General features: G+C 66.3%; 1 protein-coding gene across 1 annotated transcript; it reads right to left on the bottom strand.

Moving 5' to 3' along the window:
* Positions 1–96: 96 nt before the first annotated feature.
* Positions 97–16,414, bottom strand: EVPL (envoplakin). Its single transcript, XM_079796818.1, has 22 exons — positions 16,086–16,414; positions 13,327–13,426; positions 12,858–13,012; positions 12,640–12,766; positions 11,748–11,873; positions 11,524–11,562; positions 11,244–11,405; positions 11,051–11,158; positions 10,791–10,886; positions 9,196–9,321; positions 8,647–8,793; positions 8,317–8,471; positions 8,029–8,126; positions 7,609–7,781; positions 6,560–6,738; positions 6,335–6,473; positions 6,061–6,254; positions 5,601–5,751; positions 4,804–4,887; positions 4,579–4,689; positions 4,406–4,498; positions 97–3,818 (listed from the first exon to the last, which is right to left on the bottom strand). The coding sequence occupies exons 1-22, from the start codon at positions 16,169–16,171 to the stop codon at positions 378–380; spliced, it is 6,090 nt and encodes a 2,029-aa protein (XP_079652944.1). The 5' UTR covers positions 16,172–16,414; the 3' UTR covers positions 97–377.
* Between the last annotated feature and the right edge of the window lie 5,425 nt (positions 16,415–21,839).

Here is a 21,839-nt window from a genome sequence, read left to right as displayed (position 1 = left end):
GGGCACAGCAGGGACTTGCCCGTCTGCGACCTCCTTCCACGGCCCGCCAGCACAGCCCTCCCAGAGTCGGGGGCCCGTGTCCTAGGACCCAGTGGGCGTGCCCACCCCCCACGTGGGAAGGACTCATCCAGACAGGTCCACTCTGCACTCCCAAAGGTGAACGAGACGCCGGGAGGATTGGTTTATTGCAAGTACTGGGTGGGGAGGAACAGGTCTGATCTCCGGGCCTGGGATGGATTGGGCACCAAGTCAGGGGAGGGAGCCCGACACCGTGAACCTGAGGAACAGAACAGGGACCACACAGGGAAGGCCCACCCCCTGGGGTAGGCTGCGCTGGGGCCTACCCGCCCCCCATATACGCTCCCATGACGGCCGTGTCAGCGCAGCGCGTTCGGCCCGGAGGGGGAGGCGGAGCGGTAGCAGCGGTAGCCCTCCAGCGCCGCGGGCAGGAGCAGCAGGCCGCTCAGCGGGTCCTTCCGGCAGCGCCCCATGGCCTCCTTGTAGCTCAGCCGCTCCTTGGAGATGGGGTCGGTGAGATCCTTCTCGTAGCTGGCCTCGTCCTGCAGGAGCTGGGCCAGCTCTTCGCTGATCATGCCGGACAGCACGGCCTGCGGGACGGGGATGCGGCCCGTCCTCTTGGGGTCGATGAGCCCCCCGGTCAGGTGCTGCACCAGCAGGTGGGGGAACACGCTCTCGCGGGGCATCCAGCCCTTCTGGACGGCCTCGCCCACCGACAGCCTCTTCTTGGTGACCGGGTCCTCGATGCCGGTGAAGGCCTTCTGGGCGTTGAGCAGCCGCTGCGTCGAGGTGTTCTCCACGAGCCCCCGCTCCATGGCCTTGTGCACGGAGTAGCGCTCGCGGCTGAGGAGGTCCACGATGCCCCCCGTGGCCGCCTGGGCCTCCAGCAGCTTCTGCCCGGTGATGGGGTCCAGCATGTTCTTGGCCATGGCCGTCTTGATGGTGCACTTGTTGTCGGTGGTCGTGTCGTAGACCCCGGCGATGGGGAAGCTGTCGTCGCCAAGCCCGAGGGAGAAGCCGGGGGAGAAGAAGCCGGTGCTCTGGTGGCCTGGGGAGGTGAGCGGGGACTTGGAGATGATGGAGCCGATGGAGAGCGAGGGGCCGGGCTTGGTCTCCCCGGCCACGAGCAGGGCAAACTCGGAGATGGGGAGGCTGCCGTCCCTGTACAGGTGGTACTCCTCCTTGGAGATGCGCCGGCACCGCAGGGCGGTCTCGATGGAGTAGTGCTTCCCGCTCTTCCGGTCCAGGAGCACCGACTCCTCCCCGCAGGGCCCCGAGGTCGTGACCTCCTCCCAGTCGCACTCGAGCTCCTGCAGCTGGAGGTACTGGCCGCGGTCGATGATGCCCCTCTTGTAGGCCTCATACGGGGACAGGTCCTTGCCCGTCTCGGGTTCCAAGATGCAGATCTTGGTGGAAAGGTTGGTCTCCCGCGTCTGGGTCTCCTGGTTGAGCTCCTCCCGGCTCACCCTGCTGTGGAGGTCCCGGAGGGTCCTCTCCTTCGTGTAGATCTGGTCCTTCTCCTGGAGAATGGCCGCCTTGAGCTGCGCAAGCTCCTGGCCCTGCTGGGCGGCCCGCTGCCGCTCGCCCTCCGACCGCTGGCTGAGCAGCTTCGCCTCCTCCTGCAGCTGCAGCACTTTCTGCTGCTTCTGCCGCTCCAGCTCCCGCAGCTCCTGCTGCAGCTGCCGGCACCCCTGGCTCGCCTGGGCCCGGGCCTTCTGGAGCTCGGCCTCCTCCCGGGCCCAGGTCCTGCTCAGCGCCTCGGCCCTGTCCATCCGCTCCCGGAGGCGCTGCAGCGTCTCCTCCCGGCCCTTGCGGCCCGCGCGCTCCCTGCTGAGCATCTCCCACACGCGGGCCCGCTCGCCCTCCAGCACCCGGTCCTTCTCCACCCGGATCACCTCCTTGTAGATGGTCTTCTCCTGCGACTTGGTCTTCTGGAGGACGTCGATCTGGACCTGCAGGTTCTTGCACTCGCGGTGCAGCTCGGCCACGCGGGCCTTCTCCTGGTCCAGGTCCTGCCGCAGGGCGCCCGTGGACTCCTCCAGAGCCGGGTCCTTCTCCAGCTGGACCACCTCCTCCATGATGATCTTCTCCTGCACGGCGGGAGGCCGCTGCTCCAGCTCCTGGATCCGCAGGCTCAGCTGCCGCAGCTCCTTCTCCGCGGCCAGCTTCTTGTGGCGGTCCTCCCGGAAGCTGAGCCGGCCCTCCTGCTCCTCCACGCCGGCCCGCAGCTGCTGCACCTCCCGCTCCAGCTGCCGCCGCCGGCCCACCTCCTCGTCCAGGCTCCGGCTCAGCCGGCTGTGGTCCTCGTGGAGCTTGGGGTCCTTCTGGGTGACCACCACCTCCTGCACCACCACCTTCTCCTCGGGCCGCCGCCTCTCCAGCAGCAGGTACTTGTTCTGCAGCTCGTAGACCAGGTCCTCGGCCGCCCGCCGCTTCTGCGCCGCCTCCCGCACCTCCTGGCGGAGCCGCTCGGCCTCCTTCTCCAGCACCGGGTCCTTCTCGTGCCTCACCACCTCCTTGCTCACCGTCTTGGTCTCCACCTTGGACCGCTCCCGCCGCCACTCATCGCGCTCCCCCTGCAGCCGGATGCGCTGCTCCTGGGCCCGCCCGCTGGCGTTGACCAGCTCGTTGAGCTGAGCCTTCAGGCGGTCGACCTCCCGCAGCACCTCGGGGCTCCTCTCGTGCTTGACCACCTCCTGCGTCACCTCCTTGTACTCCACCTGGGGCTTCTGGGCCCGGAGGACGGCCAGGTCGGGCAGCAGCCGCTCCACCTCCTTCTCCACGCCGCTCCGCTTGCTGGCCGTCTCCTGCAGCTCGGCCCGGAGCCGCGCGATCTCCCGCTCCGTCTGCGGGTCCACCTGGAAGATCTCCAGGACGCGCTCCTGGAGCTCCACCTTGGGCTTCTGCTTCGCCGCCGCGCGGTACTTGCCCTGCAGCTCCTGCAGCTCCTTGGCCAGCGCCGCGTTCTTACCCCTCTCCCCCTCGAGGAGGCTCCGCAGCCTGGCCGCCTCCTTGACAAGGCCTGGGTCCTGCTCCACCTTCTTGGCCTCCTTCACGATCACCTTGGGCTGCACGCTGCTGATGGCCCGCTCCAGGTCCCCGATGCGCGCCTGCAGCTCGGCCACGGCCTGCTCCGCCCTCTTCCTCTGCGCGGCGTCCTCCTCCATCTGCAGCCTCAGGGCCCGGGCCGCCTTGACCATCTCCAGGTCCTTCTCCACCTTGACCACTTCCTTCACCACGACCTTCTCCGTCACCTGCGCCTCCTGCTGCTCCAGGGCCTGCAGCTCCCCCTTGAGCTGCTCCAGCCGGGCGGAGACAGCGGCGTTCTCGGCCCCCAGGTGCTGGATCTCACCGCTGAGCTGGGCCGCCTGGCTGTCCAGACCTGGGTCCTTCTCGATCTGGGTCACCTCCTTGGTCAGCAGGTGAGGCTGCATGGCCTTCCTCTGGCTCTCCAGCTGGACGACCCTCTGGGCCGCCGCCTCCAGGCCCGCCTGCAGGCCGGCCCGCTTCCTGCCCTCGTCCTCCACCTGGGACTTCAGCCGGGCCAGGCTGCTCTCCAGCTGGGGGTCCCGGTAAAACTCCACCACTTCCTTCTCCTCCAGCCTCTCCAAGGGCCGCTGGGTCCGCAGCTGCAGCAGCTGGTCCCTCCGCCCCTGCAGCTCGCGCTGCACCTGGGCCACCCGTTTCCTCTCCTCCTCCAGCTGCGACTTCAGGGCCTCTGCCTCCCTGCCCGCTTGGGCTGGGCCCTCAGAGCCCTGCTGCGCACCGTGGGCCACCCGGATGTCCTCGCTCAGCTCCTTCTGCAGAGAGGGAAGAAGGGGGCACTGTGGCGGGTCAGAGACCCTCCTGCTCCCTGAGACATCCTCCCCAGTCGATTCTGGGAGGTGGAGCTGAGACCCGAGGTGCTTGGGTGCAGGGTTTAGAGAGGACCCGTCCAGCCCAGGACGGCAGGATGCGAGGCAGGGTCCGGGCCAAGTTTGCATGGAAACGTGTTCCCTCCCAACCTTTCCCCATTCCCCTTCCATCCGGGTTCCCAGAAATGGGTCCACACCCCTCTGGGGGATGCTGGGTTACCCCTCTGGGTAGGAAAAGCTGGCAAGTCCCTCGGCCAGTCACCAAGAGTGATGGAGAGGAGACCTGGGGGGCCTCTTGCCCACTGCTGGGACCTGAGGCTGAGGACGGGGGGCATTTTCTCCGGTTCCCACTGGGGGGCTGCCCGGTGGCTGAGCTGCGAGCCCCCGAATGACACCTCAGGACCTTCCTCTGAGATGGAGCCCAGCCTGGAAGAGCTGCTGGGGGGAGACCGGTGGGAGGTGGAACCCCAGCCTGAGGAGGCGGGGAGGGGAGAGGAAGACGCTGGGCCAGCGGGACGGAGGGGCCTCCGTACCTTCTCCAGCACCCTCCTGGCAAACTCCAGCTGCCGCAGCTGCTCCTGGTGCACGGCCACAGCCTCCGTGTACGCCTCCGTCAGCCGCTTCTCCTGGAGGCCAAAGGGAGGGCAGAGGCGGGTCAGCCCCCGCCCGAGGCTACAGAGCTGGTCCCCGCTGGGCCCCGCCTCACCTGGGCCTGGATGCTCTCCTGCAGGGGAGCCACTTGGGGTCTCTTGGGGGCCGACCCCGCCTGGGTGGGCTCCAGGGAGCAGCGGTAGGTGTCCGCCTGCAGCGCATAGTCCTGAGCGGGGAGGAGGGAGCACAGGCTGTGGTCAGTGAGGGAATGGGGGGGACGGCGGGGACTGGCCGGGGAGGGGAGGCTGGATAACGAGGGGCCAACAGGAGGAAGACTCACCTGGAGCGCCTCCTGCAGGTCCTGGGAGAGGCGGGATGCCGCGGCCCTGTCCCGCTCCCGGCCCTGGATCTCCCGCAGCAGCCTCTGCTCAGAAGAGGTGAGGGTCGGGGGTCAGGTAGCACCAGGCACAGGACTCCCCTCCATTCAGGCGCCTCCAGGCCAGAGGCAGGGCAGGAGGGTTCTGCGGGGAACTGCCCTGTCCCTCCCCGGACCCGCCGCGGCCTCGGCTCGGACATCTCACCCCTCCCTGCCTGTTCCTCAGCCTCCAGACCACTTGCCCGGACCTGCACGTGTCCCGCCGAGGGCTCCCAGGGCACTGGCTTCCCCACCAAGCGCTTACAGCACCACGGCCTGTGACACCACCGCCCACCGCCCTAGCTGCCCAGGCCGGGCTGTCCCCCCAGCCCCAGGCTGTCCCCCCAGCGCCGGGCTGTACCCCCAGCCCCGGGCTCATGGCCAGTGCATGGAAGGGGCAACTGGGAGGAGGAAGAGATGGTAGGAGTTGTGACGCCAGGAGCGTAGAACCCACTGCCCCCCTCAGGCCAGACAGCGACGGGCTGGCCGTTTCTGGGGGCAAAGCGGAGCATTTTGGGGGTGTGGGGTGGTGATGGCCCAAGGCCTTTGTGGTCTGAGCTTTAGGTCTTTAGGGCACCGGCCACCAGGGGGCCACAGCCCCCCCCCCCCCCAGGCGGCTCTCCCAGTGGGAAAGGCTGCCAGGGAAGTGGATGTGGCTTGAGGCCCCAGCTCTGGGCAGGGGTCTGTCCTGCCCCCAGGTCCCCTGCAGCCCAGCCCCTCACCTTCTGCGCCTGCAGCTTGTAGGCGATCTGGCTGGGCCCGTCGCCGGGCCGCACCTGGTTGGGGGGCAGGTGCTCCAGCCAGGAGCTCAGGCTGTCCCTGCAGTTCTTAAACTGCTGGTAGGTGAGGCCCGCGTCCTGCACCGTCTTCTCCCTGCGGAGGGTGAGGCCGGAGCAGGTGAGAGCTGCCCTCCGGGGACAGGAAGGGGGGCACGGGGGAGGCCCGAGTGACCACCAGGCTGGTCCCCTGACTCTGGCCCTGTGCTGGAGCTGGGCCTGCAGAGGTGGACCCCACCGTCTGCCAGGCACCACCTGCGGGGGGTGGGGGGTAGGGGCTGCTATTACCCCATTTTCGAGGTGAAGAAACTGAGCCTCAGAGAGGTGAAGTCACCAGCCCAGGATCAGCAGCAGCTGCTGCGCATCGTGGGGGCGTGCCTGGAGCCCTGCCGGCCCAGCCACTCACCGCAGGTCCAGCTGGTCGCCCACGGCGTGGTAGCGGTCGGTGAGGGCCCGCACCTGGCGCTGCTGGCGCGGCAGGTCTTGGCAGAACTCGTGGAAGTTGTTCTGGAGCGCGCCGCACGCGTGCTCCGTGGCCTTCAGCTCGCGGTGCAGCCCCAGCACACAGGCCTGCTGCTCCAGCAGCGCCCTTCGCCGGCGCTGGGGGAGGAGGGACACAGGCGGTGGGCCATCACGATTGCCACCTCACCCCCAAGCGTGTTCAGGCCGTGGCCGCTCACCTGCAGCTCGCTGACCCTCTCCTGCAAGGCGCCCGGGCCGGCGGGCAAGGGGGCCTCCTGCGCCAGCGCGGACTCGAAGCCTCGGATGACCCTGTCCGCGTCCTGGATCTGCCGCTCCAGACCCAGGGCGGCCTGGGCTCTGCGCAGGGGCGGCCGAGGGTCAGGCACCCCGTTGGCCACCCCCTGCTGCCCCCCCACCCCCGCCCCTCGCCCCCGAGCACTCACTTCTCCCCGTAGAGGCTGCAGAGAGCCTGCACGTCGCTGTACTTGTTCTTGACGTTGTTGAGGGCCACGGGCAGGTGCAGGGCCGCGGGGCCCACCGGCCGCGCCGACAGGAAGGCCTCGCACTCCCGCTGCGCCGCCTCCTTCTCCGCTCCCAGGCTCTGCAGCTGCTGGGCTGTGCCCTGGGGGGGGGGCGGGCAGGGTCTGTGCTGGGGCAGGTGGCTTTCACCGCCCTCCTGCCAGGCTGAGCAGGTGCCACCTCCCGCCGCCCCCCACTGTTCACTGTGCAGCCAAGTCCCAAGTCACACGGCCATGTGAGCAGCACGGTTCCAAATTCCCAGACAGTGTATGTGAAAGGCCGTAACCCGCACTGCTCCCCGCTCCAACCTGGGCTCCGCCCACCCCCCCCAGGTGCGAGGACAGGACCCTCCCTGTGAGCACTTCCAAGCAGTTCGTTTTTATTTTTATATATCTATTTTATTGATGTCAGAGAGGAAGGGAGAGGTAGACAGAAACATCAATGATGAGAGAGAATCATTGATTGGCTGCCTCCTGCACGCCCCCTACTGGGGATCGAGCCCACAACTCAGGCTTGTGCCCTTGACGGGAATCGAACCCGGGACCCTTCAGTCCCCAGGCCGATGCTCTATCCAAACCAGCGAGGGCCAGAGCAGTTCTCTTGTCCACACACTCTGCCCTCTCCAGGGACACCCCCTCCACCCCACACCCCACCTCCCAGGAGATGACACCCCGAGATGCTCCAGGCTTTCTTACTGCCCTGGGGCCCGCCCAGGACACCTCCCAGGACGTTCCTTCGGGCCCTGCCCTCTAGAACCTTCCCGGGCCTTCCCACACTTCATCCTCCCAACAACCCGGGGAGCTGCCTATCATTGCGCCTTCAGGGCTGAGGAAACCAGGCCCAGAGCGGGTCAGTGAGGAGCCGGCGGGACCCAGTCTGAGTGATTCCTGGGCTGGGCGTTCCCTTCCTCACCCCGGGTCCCGCGGCTGCCCCAGGGCAGGGCCACCTCTTAGCCCGCTGCCGCCTCACCCACCTGGTGGCTTCGCATGCGGCCCTCCAGGTCCTCCAGGGGGGCGGCGGGGCTCAGCGGGGCCCGGGCCCGGGCCAGCACCTGCTGCTCTATCCGCCTCAGGTCCCCGTCCAGCCGGGTCATCTGCGTCAGGAGCTTCTGGGCCTGCGGGTCAGCCGTGGCCGGGCCAGTCGGAGCTGGGGGCACAGGGGCTGTGAGGGTCCAGGGCCCACCTTGCCGCTGCCCATCTGCCCGAGGGGCTCCTCCCTGAGTGCCCGCAGGGGCCCGTGCGGGGTAGGGCAGGCGGGAAGGGGGTGGGCGGGGCCTCACTGAGGGAGGGATTGCCCCAGGGACTTGCCAACCAGGAGATGGGCTCCCCAGAGCAGACCGCCCTAACCCAGGGCCACCACCCCACCCCACCCCCGCCCCGCCAGCCCTCAGTACCCTGCGGGCCAGGCCGGGAGGGCTCTGTAGCGCTGGCCTTCAGGCGGCTCTGGGCTGTGGCCAATTTCTGCTTCAGGGCCTGCAGCTCCTCGGCCAGCCTGGAGGGAGGAGGGGATCAGAGCAGGATGCCCCTCCTCCCTCGATCCCCCCCAAACCCACACAGACGCCAGGCCAGGCGAAGGCCAGGCAAAGGCCTCAAACCCCACAGGGCCAGTGTGGGCCCGCAGCCCGCCCCTGCCCCTGCCCCTGCCCCTGCCCCTGCCCCTGCGTCTCCCCAGGCAGACCCACTTGGAGGCCCTGGTCACAGCCGCAGGGTCCGGAGCCGGGATGCAGAAGCAGGCGGCCGGGGCACGCTGGGTCTCCCCGCCCGCGCCCTGCACCACCCAGGTGTGCGGGTCCGTGTTGTCCATCAGCGTGTACCGCTCACCCCGCAGCAGCTGCACCTGGGAGCAGGGGGGCGGGGCTCAATTAGGCTCAGGGGCGGGCCGAGAAGGGATCAAGGCTAAGAGGGGGTAGGAGCTGGGGACGGGGGCAGGTGGGGGGCCAGGGGCTGGGGCGCGGGCAGGGAGGTGGTGGGAATGGGGGGGGCGGGGCGGGCGGGGCGGGCTGAGCCGGTACCTCTCCCGTGTCCCAGTCGCAGATGCTGTCCACCTGCAGAGGCTGCTGGGGCGGGTTCCTGCGCTGCGGCAGGGGCGCCACCTCCCGGCTCCGCCGCTGCAGGTCCCCAACGGTCTTCTCGGCCACGGCCAGCTTCTTCTCCTCTGCCTGTGGTGTCCGAGCAGTGGGGGTCAGGCCAGCCCCCCCAAATCCACCCCCAAGAGAGCCAGGGACCTGGCCTTCATGAAGAGGGTCTCTAGGTCAGCAAAGTAAAAGGAGCCCCTCCCTGGGGCCTGGACCCGGGGTCTGCTGGGCAGAGTGGGGGGGGTGCTCAGAGCCATCCAGGCCTCAGCGTGGGAGCGGGAGGGCTCAGCAATCCTGGGGGCCCTGTCATGTTACAGGTGAGGAAACTGAGGCCCAGGGAGGGGAAGAGTTTGCTGGTGACTAGAGCACCCCGTCCTCCGGCCCCCAGACCAGGGCTCGGGCAGGATAGGCACCGGGAGGGGTGAGGCCCAGACACACAGGCCGTGTTCCCGGGAGTGGGGTGCCGGGGCTGGTGGGGTGTCTCACCTCCAGCTGACGCAGCAGCTCTGTGGGGGCGCCTGGGGCCCCCCCAGGGGCAGGGCTGTACTGGGTGTCCAGGCTGGAGCTGAGCTTTGCCAGGGTCTGGCTGACGGAGTCGGCCTCTTCCTGGAACTGAGGTCGGTGGGTGTGAAGCAGAGCCCAGGGCACCCGCTGCCCGCCAACCCCAAAAAACAGCCACGTGCCGACCGGCTCGTCCCGAACCGCCGCGGTCCCCCCGCCCGCCCTTCTCCCGGGCCGCGGGGCCTTTTAACCGAGGGCTCTGCCCACGGCCCCGTGGTTCACTGAGCCTCCTCTCCTCCCCAAGCCTGGCCTTGGCCGGAATTCCTGCACAGGGGACTCCGCCGCCTCCGCCCCTCCAGCCCGGGGGTGCCGGCTGGGACCTGGGCTGGGCCCCGGGGTGGGTGCCCACGATGGGTGCTCAGGATGGAGGAGCTGGGGATGTACTTTGATGATTTTTTTTGGTGATTTTTTTTTTAATTGACTTGAAGAAACATGGATTTGTGTTCCACTTACTGAGGCAGCCATGGGTGGACTCCTGCATGTGCCCAGACCGGGGACCCAGCCCACAAGCTCGGTGCATCGGGACGAGGCGCTAACCAGCTGAGCTGCGCCCGGCCAGGGCCTGGGGATGAGCTTTAAAGAAACACCCCAGCCCTGGCCAGTCTGGCTCAGTGGATAGAGCATCGGCCTGCGGACTGAAGGGTCCCGGGTTCGATTCCCGTTCAGGGCACATGCCCGGGTTGCAGGCTCGATCCCCAGTGGGGGGCGTGCAGGAGGCAGCCAATCAATGATTCTCATCATTGATGTTTCCCTCTCTCCCTCTTCCTTCCTCTCTGAAATCAATAAAAACATATTTTTAAAAAGAAACCCCCCCAGCGGGTGATACTGATGAGTTCTTGTCGATGGGGGCGACATGGTATGTGGTTTACACAGAAAAAGAAAAAGGGGGGAAGCGCCTTGGCTTTGTCTCTCTCGAATTTGGGGTGAAAATTACCAAAACAGTTCCCGTTGTATAGTCAGTGTTTCTCAACACTTTTTATTGTTGTCTTTTCTAAGGACATTTTTTTTCTTAATTTCCCCATCATCTCCATGAACTTTTTAAAAATATATATTTTTTTTATTGATTTTTTTACAAAGAGGAAGGGAGAGGGATAGAGAGCTAGAAACATCGATGAGAGAGAAACATCGATCAGCTGCCTCCTGCACACCCCCTACTGGGGATGTGCCTGCAACCAAGGTACATGCCCTTGACCGGAATCGAACCTGGGACCCTTCAGTCCGCAGGCCGACGCTCTATCCACTGAGCCAGACCGGTTAGGGCTCCATGAACTTTTAACACCATAGATACGTTGTATGTCCCTATGTCTGTGGTTTAGACATAAAAAGAGCAACACCTTTTTTCACTCGTGAGACCCACCTCCCAGTCCCTGGGGTGCTCCCTGTGGAGAGTGTGGGTGTGACAGCACCTTCCCTCTGAGGCCCGGCCACAGGCGCCTGCCCTTGTCCTGAGGCGCCCGCCTCCCCCAGTGCCAGGGTCCTGTCTCCTCTGTGCTCCCGCCGGGCCCGGCCGCCCCGCTCACCCGGCGGTAGTCCTCCACGTGCTGCAGCTGGCGCTCCTGGCAGATGCACAGGTTCAGGAAGTTCTGCCACTCCATCTTCAGGGCCTCCTGGTGGACCTGGGACAGCACACGGAGCCCTCGGACCCTGGTCGCTCCACGCCCACCGCCCACCCCGCTGGCCCTGCCCGCTGCCCTCAACCTGGGCCATGTCTCCACGCCCCCCGCCCCCGTCTCCCAGCTTCCCGGGGAGCCCTGGATTGAGGGGCTCTGGGCCTGGGCACCTGGATGGGCCCCACGGCCGGGTGCCCGAGCTCCACCATGCGCTCCCCGTCGTCCTCCAGCTGGTTCACGCACTGCTCCTGGCTCAGCAGCTCGTGCTGCTTGAAGTGCTGGGGGGAGTGCGGGGGGGGGGGCAGTGAGCCTGAGGACGCCCTTGTCCCCCCCCCCACCCCTCTCTTCCCTCCCCCCGCTGACCTCGTACTCCCGCCGCACGCCCGCGGGGTCCGCCATGAGGTCGCTCCAGTCCTGCTGCAGGATGCGGTGCTGCTGCTGGGCCAGGGCGCTCAGCTGGCGCGTGCAGCCCTGCAGGTGCGTGTACAGGCTGCCCAGGCTCTGCCCGCGCCACGCGGCCACCTTCTGTGCTCGGACAGAGACGGGGTCCCATCAGGCTGCACCCAGAAACAGCGGCCCCTCAAAGGTGCAGGCAGCCAGGCTCGCCCGCTCCAGCCCACCAGCCGGCCTTCCTCCTGCTCACCAGTAGGTCCCGGTACTGGTTCCGGATGGAGTTCGCATCCTGCCTCAGCCGAGGGGGAGAAAATGCGGGCCCGTGAGAGGCGGGTGGAGGGGAGATCACCCCCCTGCCCGGGCCGACGGGGGAGGCCCCCTTCTCCTTCCCGCACCCCGGAGGCCAGCGGGCCAGCCCGGGCTCTGACGGGGGAAGGGGGCCGGGGCGGGGTGCGCGTGCGGAGGCTCACCCACCGGCCCCACGAGGTCCCGCAGCTGCTGCCCGTAGGCGTCGATCTCCTTCTGCAGGATGTTGTGCTCGGCGACCTGCTGCTCCAGCTCCGCCATGCCCGGCCCGTAGGGACCCTCGCGCACCTGCTTCTGCGGAGGAACCGGCCACTCAGCTCCGCCCGGCCTGCCCTCCCGCACCCCACCAGCAGGTGGCGCTGCAGACGGTGGCCGAGCCAGGAGGATATGCGGGGTGAACAGCTGGCGGCTCACCCTCGGGGGCATGCCTTTCTCCAGTGGCCCTGGCTGAGGCCTTGGCATCCCCAACTGCGGTCCCCGAACCCCACTGGTCCCCAGGGTTTGGGTCTCAGCCTCTGAGAAGTCCCCGGCTCTGCCCTGCCTCCTCCGGGCCCCGTCTCAGCGCCTCCTGCCTGCACACCTCCAGCCGCGCTCCGGAAGCCTGAGCAGGCCCTGCTCTGCCCATGGCCCCCCTCTGTCCCGTCACTGTCATCACGGCACCCCTTCTGTGGTGGCACCAAAGCACAATTCCTCACTCAGGGTGAGGGTTGAGGGAGCCTGTGATCTGGTCCTGCCTGCCTGCCCAGGAAACCCCACTTCCTCTCACGCCCAGGGTCCTCGGGCAGGAGCCTCTGATTCTTCTTTCTGGCATGTCCTCTCCTCACCACTTCACCCCAACCCAGCCACGCCTTTCCACCTCTCTGAGGCCTCTGAGCCTCCTCTTGCAGGAAGTCTGCCCTGACTGCACTGTCTCCTTGCTCTCTCCCTTCCCAGACCCCTAACCACCTCCGGGTCCAAGCACACTGTGGGGCCCCTGACGACACTCTGCACTGCTCTGATTACTGCTGGGTGTGCCTTCCAGCTCCTTGAGGCGTCGCCAACATTGGGGATGACCCCTGACCTGTTTCTGCTCCAGCACCCGCGCCCAGTCCACCCTGGGCCCCACGCTGGGCGGCAGCACCATCTTCTCGTACAGGGCGCGGTACTCGGCACACTCCTGGGTCACCCGCTCGTGCAGCTGCTTGATGCTGCCACGGAGACACAGCAGGTCAGGGCTGGGCCAGGGGCTCCCCAGGATCCCCGCCGCCTCCATCCTTGAGCCCCAGCCCCTCCACTCACTCGTTCTCGATCTCCTCGGCCTGTGGGTGCTTCAGCCGCCGGGCCTTGTCCACGTCCAGGAAGAGGTCCTTCAGCAAAACCTCGGCCTCCTTCAGGCTGCGGCCGGCCTCCTGCCGGTGCTGCAGGGCCTGGCTCTGCTCACTGTGCAGCCGGTCCTGCGGGCGGGGGGCGGGGGGTGGCATCCTCGCTGCCCGTCGCTGCCCCTGAGCCCCACCCTGAGGAGCCCACACTGGCAGAGGGACAGGCTCGGGCTTCCGTGGGGCGAGCTCAAGGACACAGTGGAGGCCTGGGCCCCCGATTCCTCGCGCCCCCCACTGAGAGGGGCTGAGCCCGCTTTCCCACCGCGTTCTGGGAGTGGCCAGTGAAGAACAAAGGTCGCCTGTCTCACCTTCGCCAAGACCAGTGGACACCCAGGGCGTGCGAGGCCCTGCCCTGCCCCACGCCCTGCCATCCGCCCCCCAGGCCTCACCTGCTGCAGCCTCTTCTGGGTCTCCAAGATGTCCCTCTCCACCTGGTCGGCGTTGGCCTGCATGCGGGAGATGAGCAGGGCCAGCTCCTGCGTGGCAGCTCTATGGGTGGTGGGACAGAGACAGCAAGCTGGAGAAGGTCCCCTGTTCCCTTGGGCAGAGCGTACCCACCGGGGTGGGGTCCCCTGCTTCCCTGGCCCCGCCCCGCCCTGCAGCCAGGCTCGCAGCCCCGGAGGGAAGAGTCCGGGACCTGGGCGCTCTGGTGTTGTGGGGAAGGCTGAGGAACTGGCGGGTGGGGAGAGCTGCCCCCAGTTAGGGATCAGAAGGTGCGGGTCCAGGTATCACCATCCTAGCAGTGCGTTCCCACCCCGCCCAGCTCCCTGCCTGGCGGGCGGGCCGGCAGCCCAGGGAGTGAATCACCAGCTCAGCCGCTAACGCCTGAGACAGGTCGGCTGGGCCTTGGGGAGGGGCAGTTGGGCGGGCTGGGGCTGGGGAGCAGCAGCATGTCCCCACCCCAACTTCCTCCCACCCCAGCCCTGTCTCTCCCCCGTGCCCCAGGCTTTGCCTGTGTCCAGGCTCCATCCAGAGGAGCCACACAGCACTGGGGCCTGGTGGGGGCCAAGAGATTTCCAGCGCGCCCCAACATTTTCAAGATTTGGGGGTTCAGAGCCCAAATTGGGACCTGACTTGTTCCAGGTCACACAGTCAAGAGCAGACTATGAGCTTGAACCCGGTTCTCCAGAGTCTTTTCCATGCACTCATCCAGCAGCCTCTATGGGGCACCATCTGCATACACTCATCCACCAGCTTCTATGCGGCACCATCTACATACACTCATCCACTAGCCTCTATGGGGCACCATCTGCATACACTCATCCACCAGCTTCTATGCGGCACCATCTACATACACTCATCCACTAGCCTCTATGGGCGCCATCTGCATACACTCATCCATTAGCCTCTATGGGCACCATCTGCATACACTCATCCAGCAGCCTCTATGGGGCGCCACCTGCGTGCACTCATCCACCAGCCTCTATGGGCGCCATCTGCATACACTCATCCACCAGCCTCTATGGGCGCCATCTGCATACACTCATCCACCAGCCTCTATGGGCGCCATCTACATACACTCATCCACCAGCCTCTATGGGGCGCCATCTGCATACACTCATCCAGCAGCCTCTATGGGGCGCCATCTGTGTGCACTCATCCTCCAGCCCCTCTAGAGCACCTGCTGTATGCTTGAGCTCACTCTCTGGGGCTGAGGGTCAAGCAGAACTAATAAAAGGAAGAGCGTCCAGCCTCAGGAGCACGGCACGCTGTAAGGTCGCAGTCTTGGGAAGGGAGACCTTCACAGAGCTGGGCTTTGACCAGGGGTCAAAGGACAAGCCCCCGGGCAGAGGGGCGGTGCAGCGAAGACCAGTCTGAAAGGACCCTGGCCAGACTGCGTTTGATCCTTCTCCTCCTTCCGCTGTGCGGCCTTGGGCAAGTTACTTAACCTCTCTGTGCCTGAGGCTCCGCACTCGTAAAGCGGGGCTTTCACAGAATCTGCCTGGCTGTGCTGTGTTAGAGAACGGATTGTGTGGAGTGCCGGTGCAGAGCCTGCGCGTCGTCGGCCCGGCCCGGGCAGTGCTGGGTCCCAGGCCACGAGGATGAAGTGCGTGAAGGCAGGGCCGGCCAGCTCTGTGGCGGGGTGTCGGCACACAGTGGGGTGCACAGCACACGCTGAACAAGGACTGCACAGAGGGGCTGAGGGGGCTGCAGCCAGAGGCCAGGGAGCACTGCCCCGGAGGCTGCTGGGGGCGGGGGAGAGGGGCCCTGAGCCCTGGGCACCCTGTCCTCAGGCCCGGCCTCCCCGGCCAGGAGGGGCGCCTCCACCTGGGCAGGGCTCAGAGCCCCAGGGAGGACAGGTCACCCCAATGAGAGGCTTCGGTGCCGTCTTTCCCGTCCACCCGGCAGCCCAGGCTCCGTGCTGCCCTCGGCCCTGATCTCTATCGGGATAATAGGATTTCCGTCTCCATTCTGTTTGCACGCCCAGGACCCCAGGTAGCTGCCCCCCCGCCCCCCCCCCCGCAGGGGGCTGCTGGCCGAGCAGGAAGCACGCCAGCAAGTCTGTCTGCACCCGGGCTCCGGGCGCCTGGCTGGGCCCTGCAGAGAGCGGTGAGCCACGCGGGGCTCTGAGGAGGGCAGGGCCCTTCCCCCTTCCCACAGCATCCCCTCCACACGCAGTCCAGGAATCGCCCCAAAGGAGAGCCTCATGGGGAACGCTGCACCCCACCCCCGGCTCCCGGCTGCTCTGGCCTCAGGCCTCTGCCCATCCTGTGCCCAGGTCCCAAGGGTCGTCCCAGCCCAAGCAGAGCCTTGAGGGCAGAGCCATGAACTGGAGCTGGGCGCTCCCACCTCCCAGCCTCCCACCTCCCAGCCTCCAGCCTCCAGCCTCCCAGCCTCCCAGCCTCCCGGCCTCCCAGCAGGGAAGGCAGCTGCTCAGGCCCATGTAGCTGAGCAGCCTCAACTCCTGGCCCCCAGCCCCTCCTCCCACCCCGTCCCCCCTCCCCGAGAATGCGAGGAGCCCCAGGCCATCCCGAGCCGCTTGCCAGGGCTGGAGCTCAACCTCAGACAGGAAGGGAGCCCTCCCCAGGCCCTTTGGCCTCGGGACACCGAATGCCAGCACCGGGCTGGTCCTGGCTCCGGCTGCACCTCCAGGTGGCTGGGCGCCTGGGTCCGGCACCACCCACCGGCCCATCCCCGCTCCACTCACCGGTTGTGCTTGTTGGGGGAGCCCTTGGCCGGGGAGCCCTTGGGGGACCCCTTCCCCTGGGCGCCTTTGCTCAGCCCCTTGAACATGGTGGTGGGGCAGGTGCTGCTGGCTCAGGCTGGGCGGGCGGCGGCGGCGGCGTGTGTCCTCCTGGCGGCTGGCTGGGCTCTGCGAGGTGGGGCGGCGGGCGCTGGGAGGAAAGGAGTTTCTGGGAGGCCCCTCTCCCAGGTGAGGCCTGGCTGCGCACGCACCCACCCGCGCCCACACTCACGCCTGCTCCGGCACAACCAGTTTGGGAGGAAAGGAAAGGGCAGAGCCAGAGGGCGGGGCGCCGAGCCGCCCAACTGCCAGAGAAGGTCTGGACTCGTCACACCCACAGCCCGGAGGCAGCCAGCAGGTCACGCCCAGCGGGGGAAACAGCTGGGCGCAGGAGGGACAGGACTCCGGACAGACAGACAGACAGACAGACCTCTGCATGGGCAGACTGGGGGCCTCAGAGGGTCCCAGACCAGCTCCAGAGGGACAAGGACTCCCCTGGGCCCTCCCCCAAGCACCCCTGTGTCAGCCCCAGGTGCTGCTGAAGGAGCCCCAGAACCCACTGCCTCTCCCGACCCCGTCCCCGGGAGCCGCCCTGTGGCTTTGGGGGTCGGATGGAGTGGCCGACGGCGGTGCCAGCTATGGGCCTTTCCTCCCGTTGAGGGCCAGGAAGGTCATCTCGGGCGCTGCCTTCTTCGGCGGTGGCCCCCGCGTCTTCACGAAGGGAGTGGGCCCCCGTTTCCAGGCGCTCATGGCACTGGCCCAGCTCCAGGCGTCCCTTCTGCCGTTTTGGTGGAAGGAGGGGTCGAGGGCGGCCACCCTGGCTTGGCGCTGGGACGTCCGGGCGGGCCTCGCGGAGGGCGGGGAACATGGAGAAGAGAGCAGGGGCCCAGCAGGCTGGAGAGACCGGGCCAGGCCTGACACTGGCCACGTGCCCCAGGGGGACAGAGCAGGCCCGAGGCCTTGGGCTGCACCTCGTGGACTAGCCGCCGAATGTGGCCCTGGGGAGGGGACACGGAGTCACCCGCCCTGGGGGGGAGGGGCTGACGTGGCCGGGGTGGGGGCGGAGGTGGGGACAGCAGGGGCCTGCGCAGGACAGGAGCAGCAGGGAAGTGAGTGGTGTCCGCGTTCTGCCCCCACCACTTGGTGGGGGAGATGCCTCGGCCCAGGGCGCCCCCCCCCCCACCCCCTTGTTCCTGGGTGACCATCTCCTTCCAACCACCAGCAGCGCCTGCAGTCAGCCGCCCTCAGGGGGGCCCATCTGCTTACATTACGTGATTGCAGGGCCCAGGAGCAGCCTAACCACGGCCTCTCACCCCACACCAGTCAGCACACGTCCTTATCTGTGAGGTTAGGCGGCGCCCGCCCGGGAGAGCCGGACTGGGGAGGCCGCGTCAGCCCCCTGTCCGCCCCCTCCCGAGGGCGCCGGCCCCCCCTCGGAGGCGGTGGTCACTGAGGTGGGGGCGGGGGGGATGATGTCCACTCTCCAGCCCCGGGAGTGGGAGCGGCCAGGGGAGGCCCCTCGGAGCTGGGCAGGGGAGAGGCTGCGGCCTGGAGGCGGGTGGGGAGGCAGACAGGGGAGATGGGGAACGTCGATCTCGGCCTCCTGTCTGCAGAAGCCCTCCTGGGCGTAAGTGCCACGGGCCTCGCACGCCGGGGACCGGGGCTGATTCCCCGCGAGAGAAACGAGCTGGATTCCCGGCGGGCCTGGCTAATGCCCAAGCAAACCGAGCCCAGCTCCCGGCAGCGCAGCGAACGGGCAGGCGCCGCGGGTCTGAGCGCCCCGCTCTCCGAGGGAGGCTCCTACTCAGGTGGCCTGGCCCCCAGGGACAAGGGGAAGGGCACAGGGTTTAAACAGTGAGGGGCACACGCAGCCGCCGCCAGCCTGTGTGGCTCCTGAGCACGTGAAATGCCACCAGTGCGAGTGGAGGGCGCGGGCCATAGCTTCACTCCGGATTTCAGACTTCGTGTGAAAAGAGGATGTGACATACCTCAAGGTTTTATATCGATTGCATATCAAAAACATGTTTTGGATAGAGAGTTACATGAAGAGTATATTTATTTAATAAATCTTTGTTGTTGAAAGTATTACATATGTCCCCTTTCCCCCCATTCACCCCCTCCAGCCCACCCCTCCCCCCACCTCCCACTCCCGCCCCAGGCCCTCACCCCCCCACTGTCTGTGCCCATGGGCACCCATATGTGCATACAAGGTCCTTGGTGGGTTACCTCCCACCCACCCACCCTCCCCCGCCTTCTGAGATGTCTTTTTAAAAATTGGTTTCACCTGTTTCACTTTTCAATGTTTGGAAAGTTGGAAACGGCAGACGTGGCTGGCAGTGGTGCCCCACGTTAGTCCGCCGGACGGCGCTGACCGGGCCGCTGGGCAGGGCCCGACTTCAGCCTTCCTAGGTCTCGCCCCGACACGGCTCCTCCCCTCGAACCAGGCAGGAGCCCAGCCATGGCTTCTCGTCCTGCCCCAAGGCCTTCCCTCGCCTGGCACTTGCTTCCTCTGTGGATTGCGGGGTTTGAGGTCACTTGAGCCCCAGTCTCCCTCCAGGCTGTGCCAGCGATGGCTCCAAGTGGCAGCTTACTGGCATCCTGGCCTGGAGCAGGCTGCGCGGCTGCTGCGAGCCCGGGAGGCCCATCGGAGCGGAAAGCAGCGCAGCTCCGAGGCTGCAGGCACGCTCGCACCCATGCAGCTAGGCGTGGCGGGGTCCAGGGCGTGAGCGCCCCCCTCTCTCCGCCAGCTCCCGGCTCCTGCAGGAAAGGGACCCCCCCCCTGCTGAAGCAGGTGGTGGCGATTGCTGCCTCTGCCCTGGAGCCGTACCCGCCAGGCCCCGGGGCTCCCTGGTCGGGACAAGCTTCGCCACCTCAGGAAATTGCCCTGTTTGTACTAGAGCTCTGCCACCAGGCCCCTGGAGCCCCGCTGGCTGACCGGCTCCTGCCCCGCCCTCCTTGGCTCGCTGAGGACAAAGGTCCCTCCACCAGCTGGACGAGAGGACACGGGCCGTGGGAAGGGGCGTCAGGAGATGAGCCGACTGAAGGCGGCAGGTGCCCCGGGGAAGTAGGGGCGCAGCCCCAGGGACCCACAAGGCAGTCGGGAGGAGACTCTCTTGGCTGCCAGTCTCCCCAGCGGGTCTGATGAACGAGGCTGAGGGGCCTGGAGAGCGTGACCTCAGCCTGCCCCCGGGCGGCAGCAGCAGGAGAAGGCGCTGGCTTCCCTACTTGGGCCTTCTGTAGGAAGTTTAGAGGAAGCAACTCAACAAACCAGCAAGCAAACTGCCTGTGTTGTGAGAACAGGGTTCCCCATCCTCAGTGCCAAGACAGAGAACACAGGGGCCTCGGAGTCCTCACGGTCAGGCTGCCTTGAGTACGTCCCTCCCCGGGAATGGTTCCCTCTCCGTAGCCTCGGGCGACCGTGATGGCCCCAGCTCCCCGGGCTGCAGCTGCAGGCACAGCCCACGGCTCCTGAATCCCAGCCGCTGCAGCCCGCCCCTCAGTGAGCAAGCAGGGGCTCCGGGTCACGCTGCCACCTCGAATTATGGGGAGGGGGGGCGGGGGGGCGCTTAATAGCTAGGCCTGGGGACTGCGGCCATCGTGCAGTCGGGTCCGGTGGAGGCGGCCAGCTAACCGCGCCCCCTCCCAGGTCAGCAGCAGGGTGCAGCCGGAGAGCAGAGCGACAGGGGCTCTCCGGGGGAGAGCTGTGGGTAAGTCACACTGAGCCGTTCACGGGTCCGAGGAAGACAAAGGTTTATAAAATGAACAAACAGAAAGAAAGAAAATGCTAATAACAGTCTTCATAGACTAACTGCTAATTAGCCTTATTGCCAGGAAATTGGAAAGCAAACGAGGGCAGCGCATTGGACTCCACCTGCTGCCCCGGTCCTTGCTCAGCCCGGGCCGCGCTCAGCCCGGGCAGCAGGAGAGGCGGGGCCCGTGAGAGGGAGAAACCATGTGAACAGAAGGGTCTCCTCACCAACGCAGGGCCAGCAGCCCCCACGCACCGGGCCTGGGCTCAGACCGGCCGGGGACCTCCTCACGGCACGGCTGCGGTGAGGAAGAGGAGGCCTCCAGATCCAGCCCTGGCTGGCAGGGCTCTCCCACGGGCCCGGGCAGAGCCAGGGCAGGGCTCGGGGCGAGTGGACGTGTGGGCAGCGGTGGAGGGAGGAAATCAGTCAGAGAAAGATGCCTCTGTCTTACGGGCGACGACCCCGTGCCCCCTCCACCCCACGGGTCACACAGAGCTCGCTAACGTCACGGGCGTCAGGGCCCGGTCCCCTGCCTGTCCTGACCGCCGCCTGCCAGAAGACGCCTGGGAAAGTCCAGCCTCATAAAGAGGAGGCGGCTCTTTTCCAAGTGGTGGTGAGGGGTCACTCGACCACTGGCCGCGCGTGAGGACTCAGAGCTGCAGTTCACGGAGGTGAACAAGGCCACCTGCCAAAACGGGGGTCAGAGCAGCACAACGAACGTGGCCGCGGTGGGCACGACAGGGAGGAGGGCAGGACCCTGGCCTGGCTCTGCGGGCTCCCAACAGCCAGCCGCCGCGGCTGTGGCCACCCTGCCCCCAAAGCAAAAGCAAAACACACCGTGGTCCTCAGACCAGTCTCACCAGCTGGAAAGGGCAGACAAAAGCTCCCACAAGTATTCCCTCCGTATTAGTCATCTGCGATTCTTTTTTTTTAAAGGAGGAGACTTTGATAGTCTCTGTGGTTTTTTGTTTGTTTTTAATATATTTTTATTGACTTCAGAGAGGAAGGGAGAAGGAGATAGAGAAACATCAATGATGAGAGAATCATTGATCGGCTGCCTCCTGCCCACCCCCTACTGAGGATCGAGCCTGCAACCCATGCATGTGCTCTTGACCGGAATCGAAACTGGGACCCTTCAGTCCGCAGGCTGATGCTCTGTCCACTGAGCCAAACCGGTTAGGGCAACGATTCTGTTTTTCTTTTAACTTGTACCAACTGCGGACACGGCAGGCTAAACACTTGCCGTCACTGTGCCAGGCGGGGAGGGTGGACCCCGCAGCCAGGGCTGTGCTGGACACCGGTGTGCTCCTGCCTGGCCCCCACGCGCACGGCGTCTGACATCCACACGCCACCAGGCTAGATTCTTCCAGTCGGTGATGTCAGGATGCGGGCAGCTTCCAATTTATCTTGGCTTTGGGGCAGCGATAAATTTTACAGCTAAACCTGGTTTCCATCTCCTCTGTAGCAACAAGTATCTTCAAAACAAAAATGTAGAACCAACACATATTTCTGCTATCTTTGGACATTTTCCTAGGCCTCTGAAGGTTCCAAGCTCCCGAGGCCAAGAGCAACGTGCTGTTTAGATTCTGGGAGCTGGGAGCTCGGCGTGGAACGGGTGACGCCAAGCATGAAAAATCAGCCGTGCAGTGACAGGCAGAGGCGAGCCAGCCTCCGCTCCCAGAGGGCGCGCCATCGCCTCGGCTTGGGGAGCAAAGCCCGACGCCGGTCCGGCCACTGCGGCGGAGGGGCCCCGCCCTCCCAGGCTGCCACCCACAGCCAGTGCAAGGCTCGGGGTGCCGGCAGCCGAAGGGGACGGAACCAAGGCCAGGAGGGTTTCGTTTTCAAACAGGGAGTCCAGAGTCCTCACTTGGTTGAATGTAAAACCGGAGAGAAGACAGTACAGCGGAACAACGCACGTGCAAGGGAGAGAAAAACCCAGTCCCCGCTGCTCACCATGTTTCTAAACAGA

This window comes from Cnephaeus nilssonii (genome assembly GCF_951640355.1).
Source record: "Cnephaeus nilssonii genome assembly, chromosome: 19".
NCBI lineage: Eukaryota > Metazoa > Chordata > Mammalia > Chiroptera > Vespertilionidae > Cnephaeus > Cnephaeus nilssonii.
The sequence above is the reverse complement of the archived record's forward strand: the minus strand, read 5'-3'. Positions and strand labels throughout refer to the sequence as shown.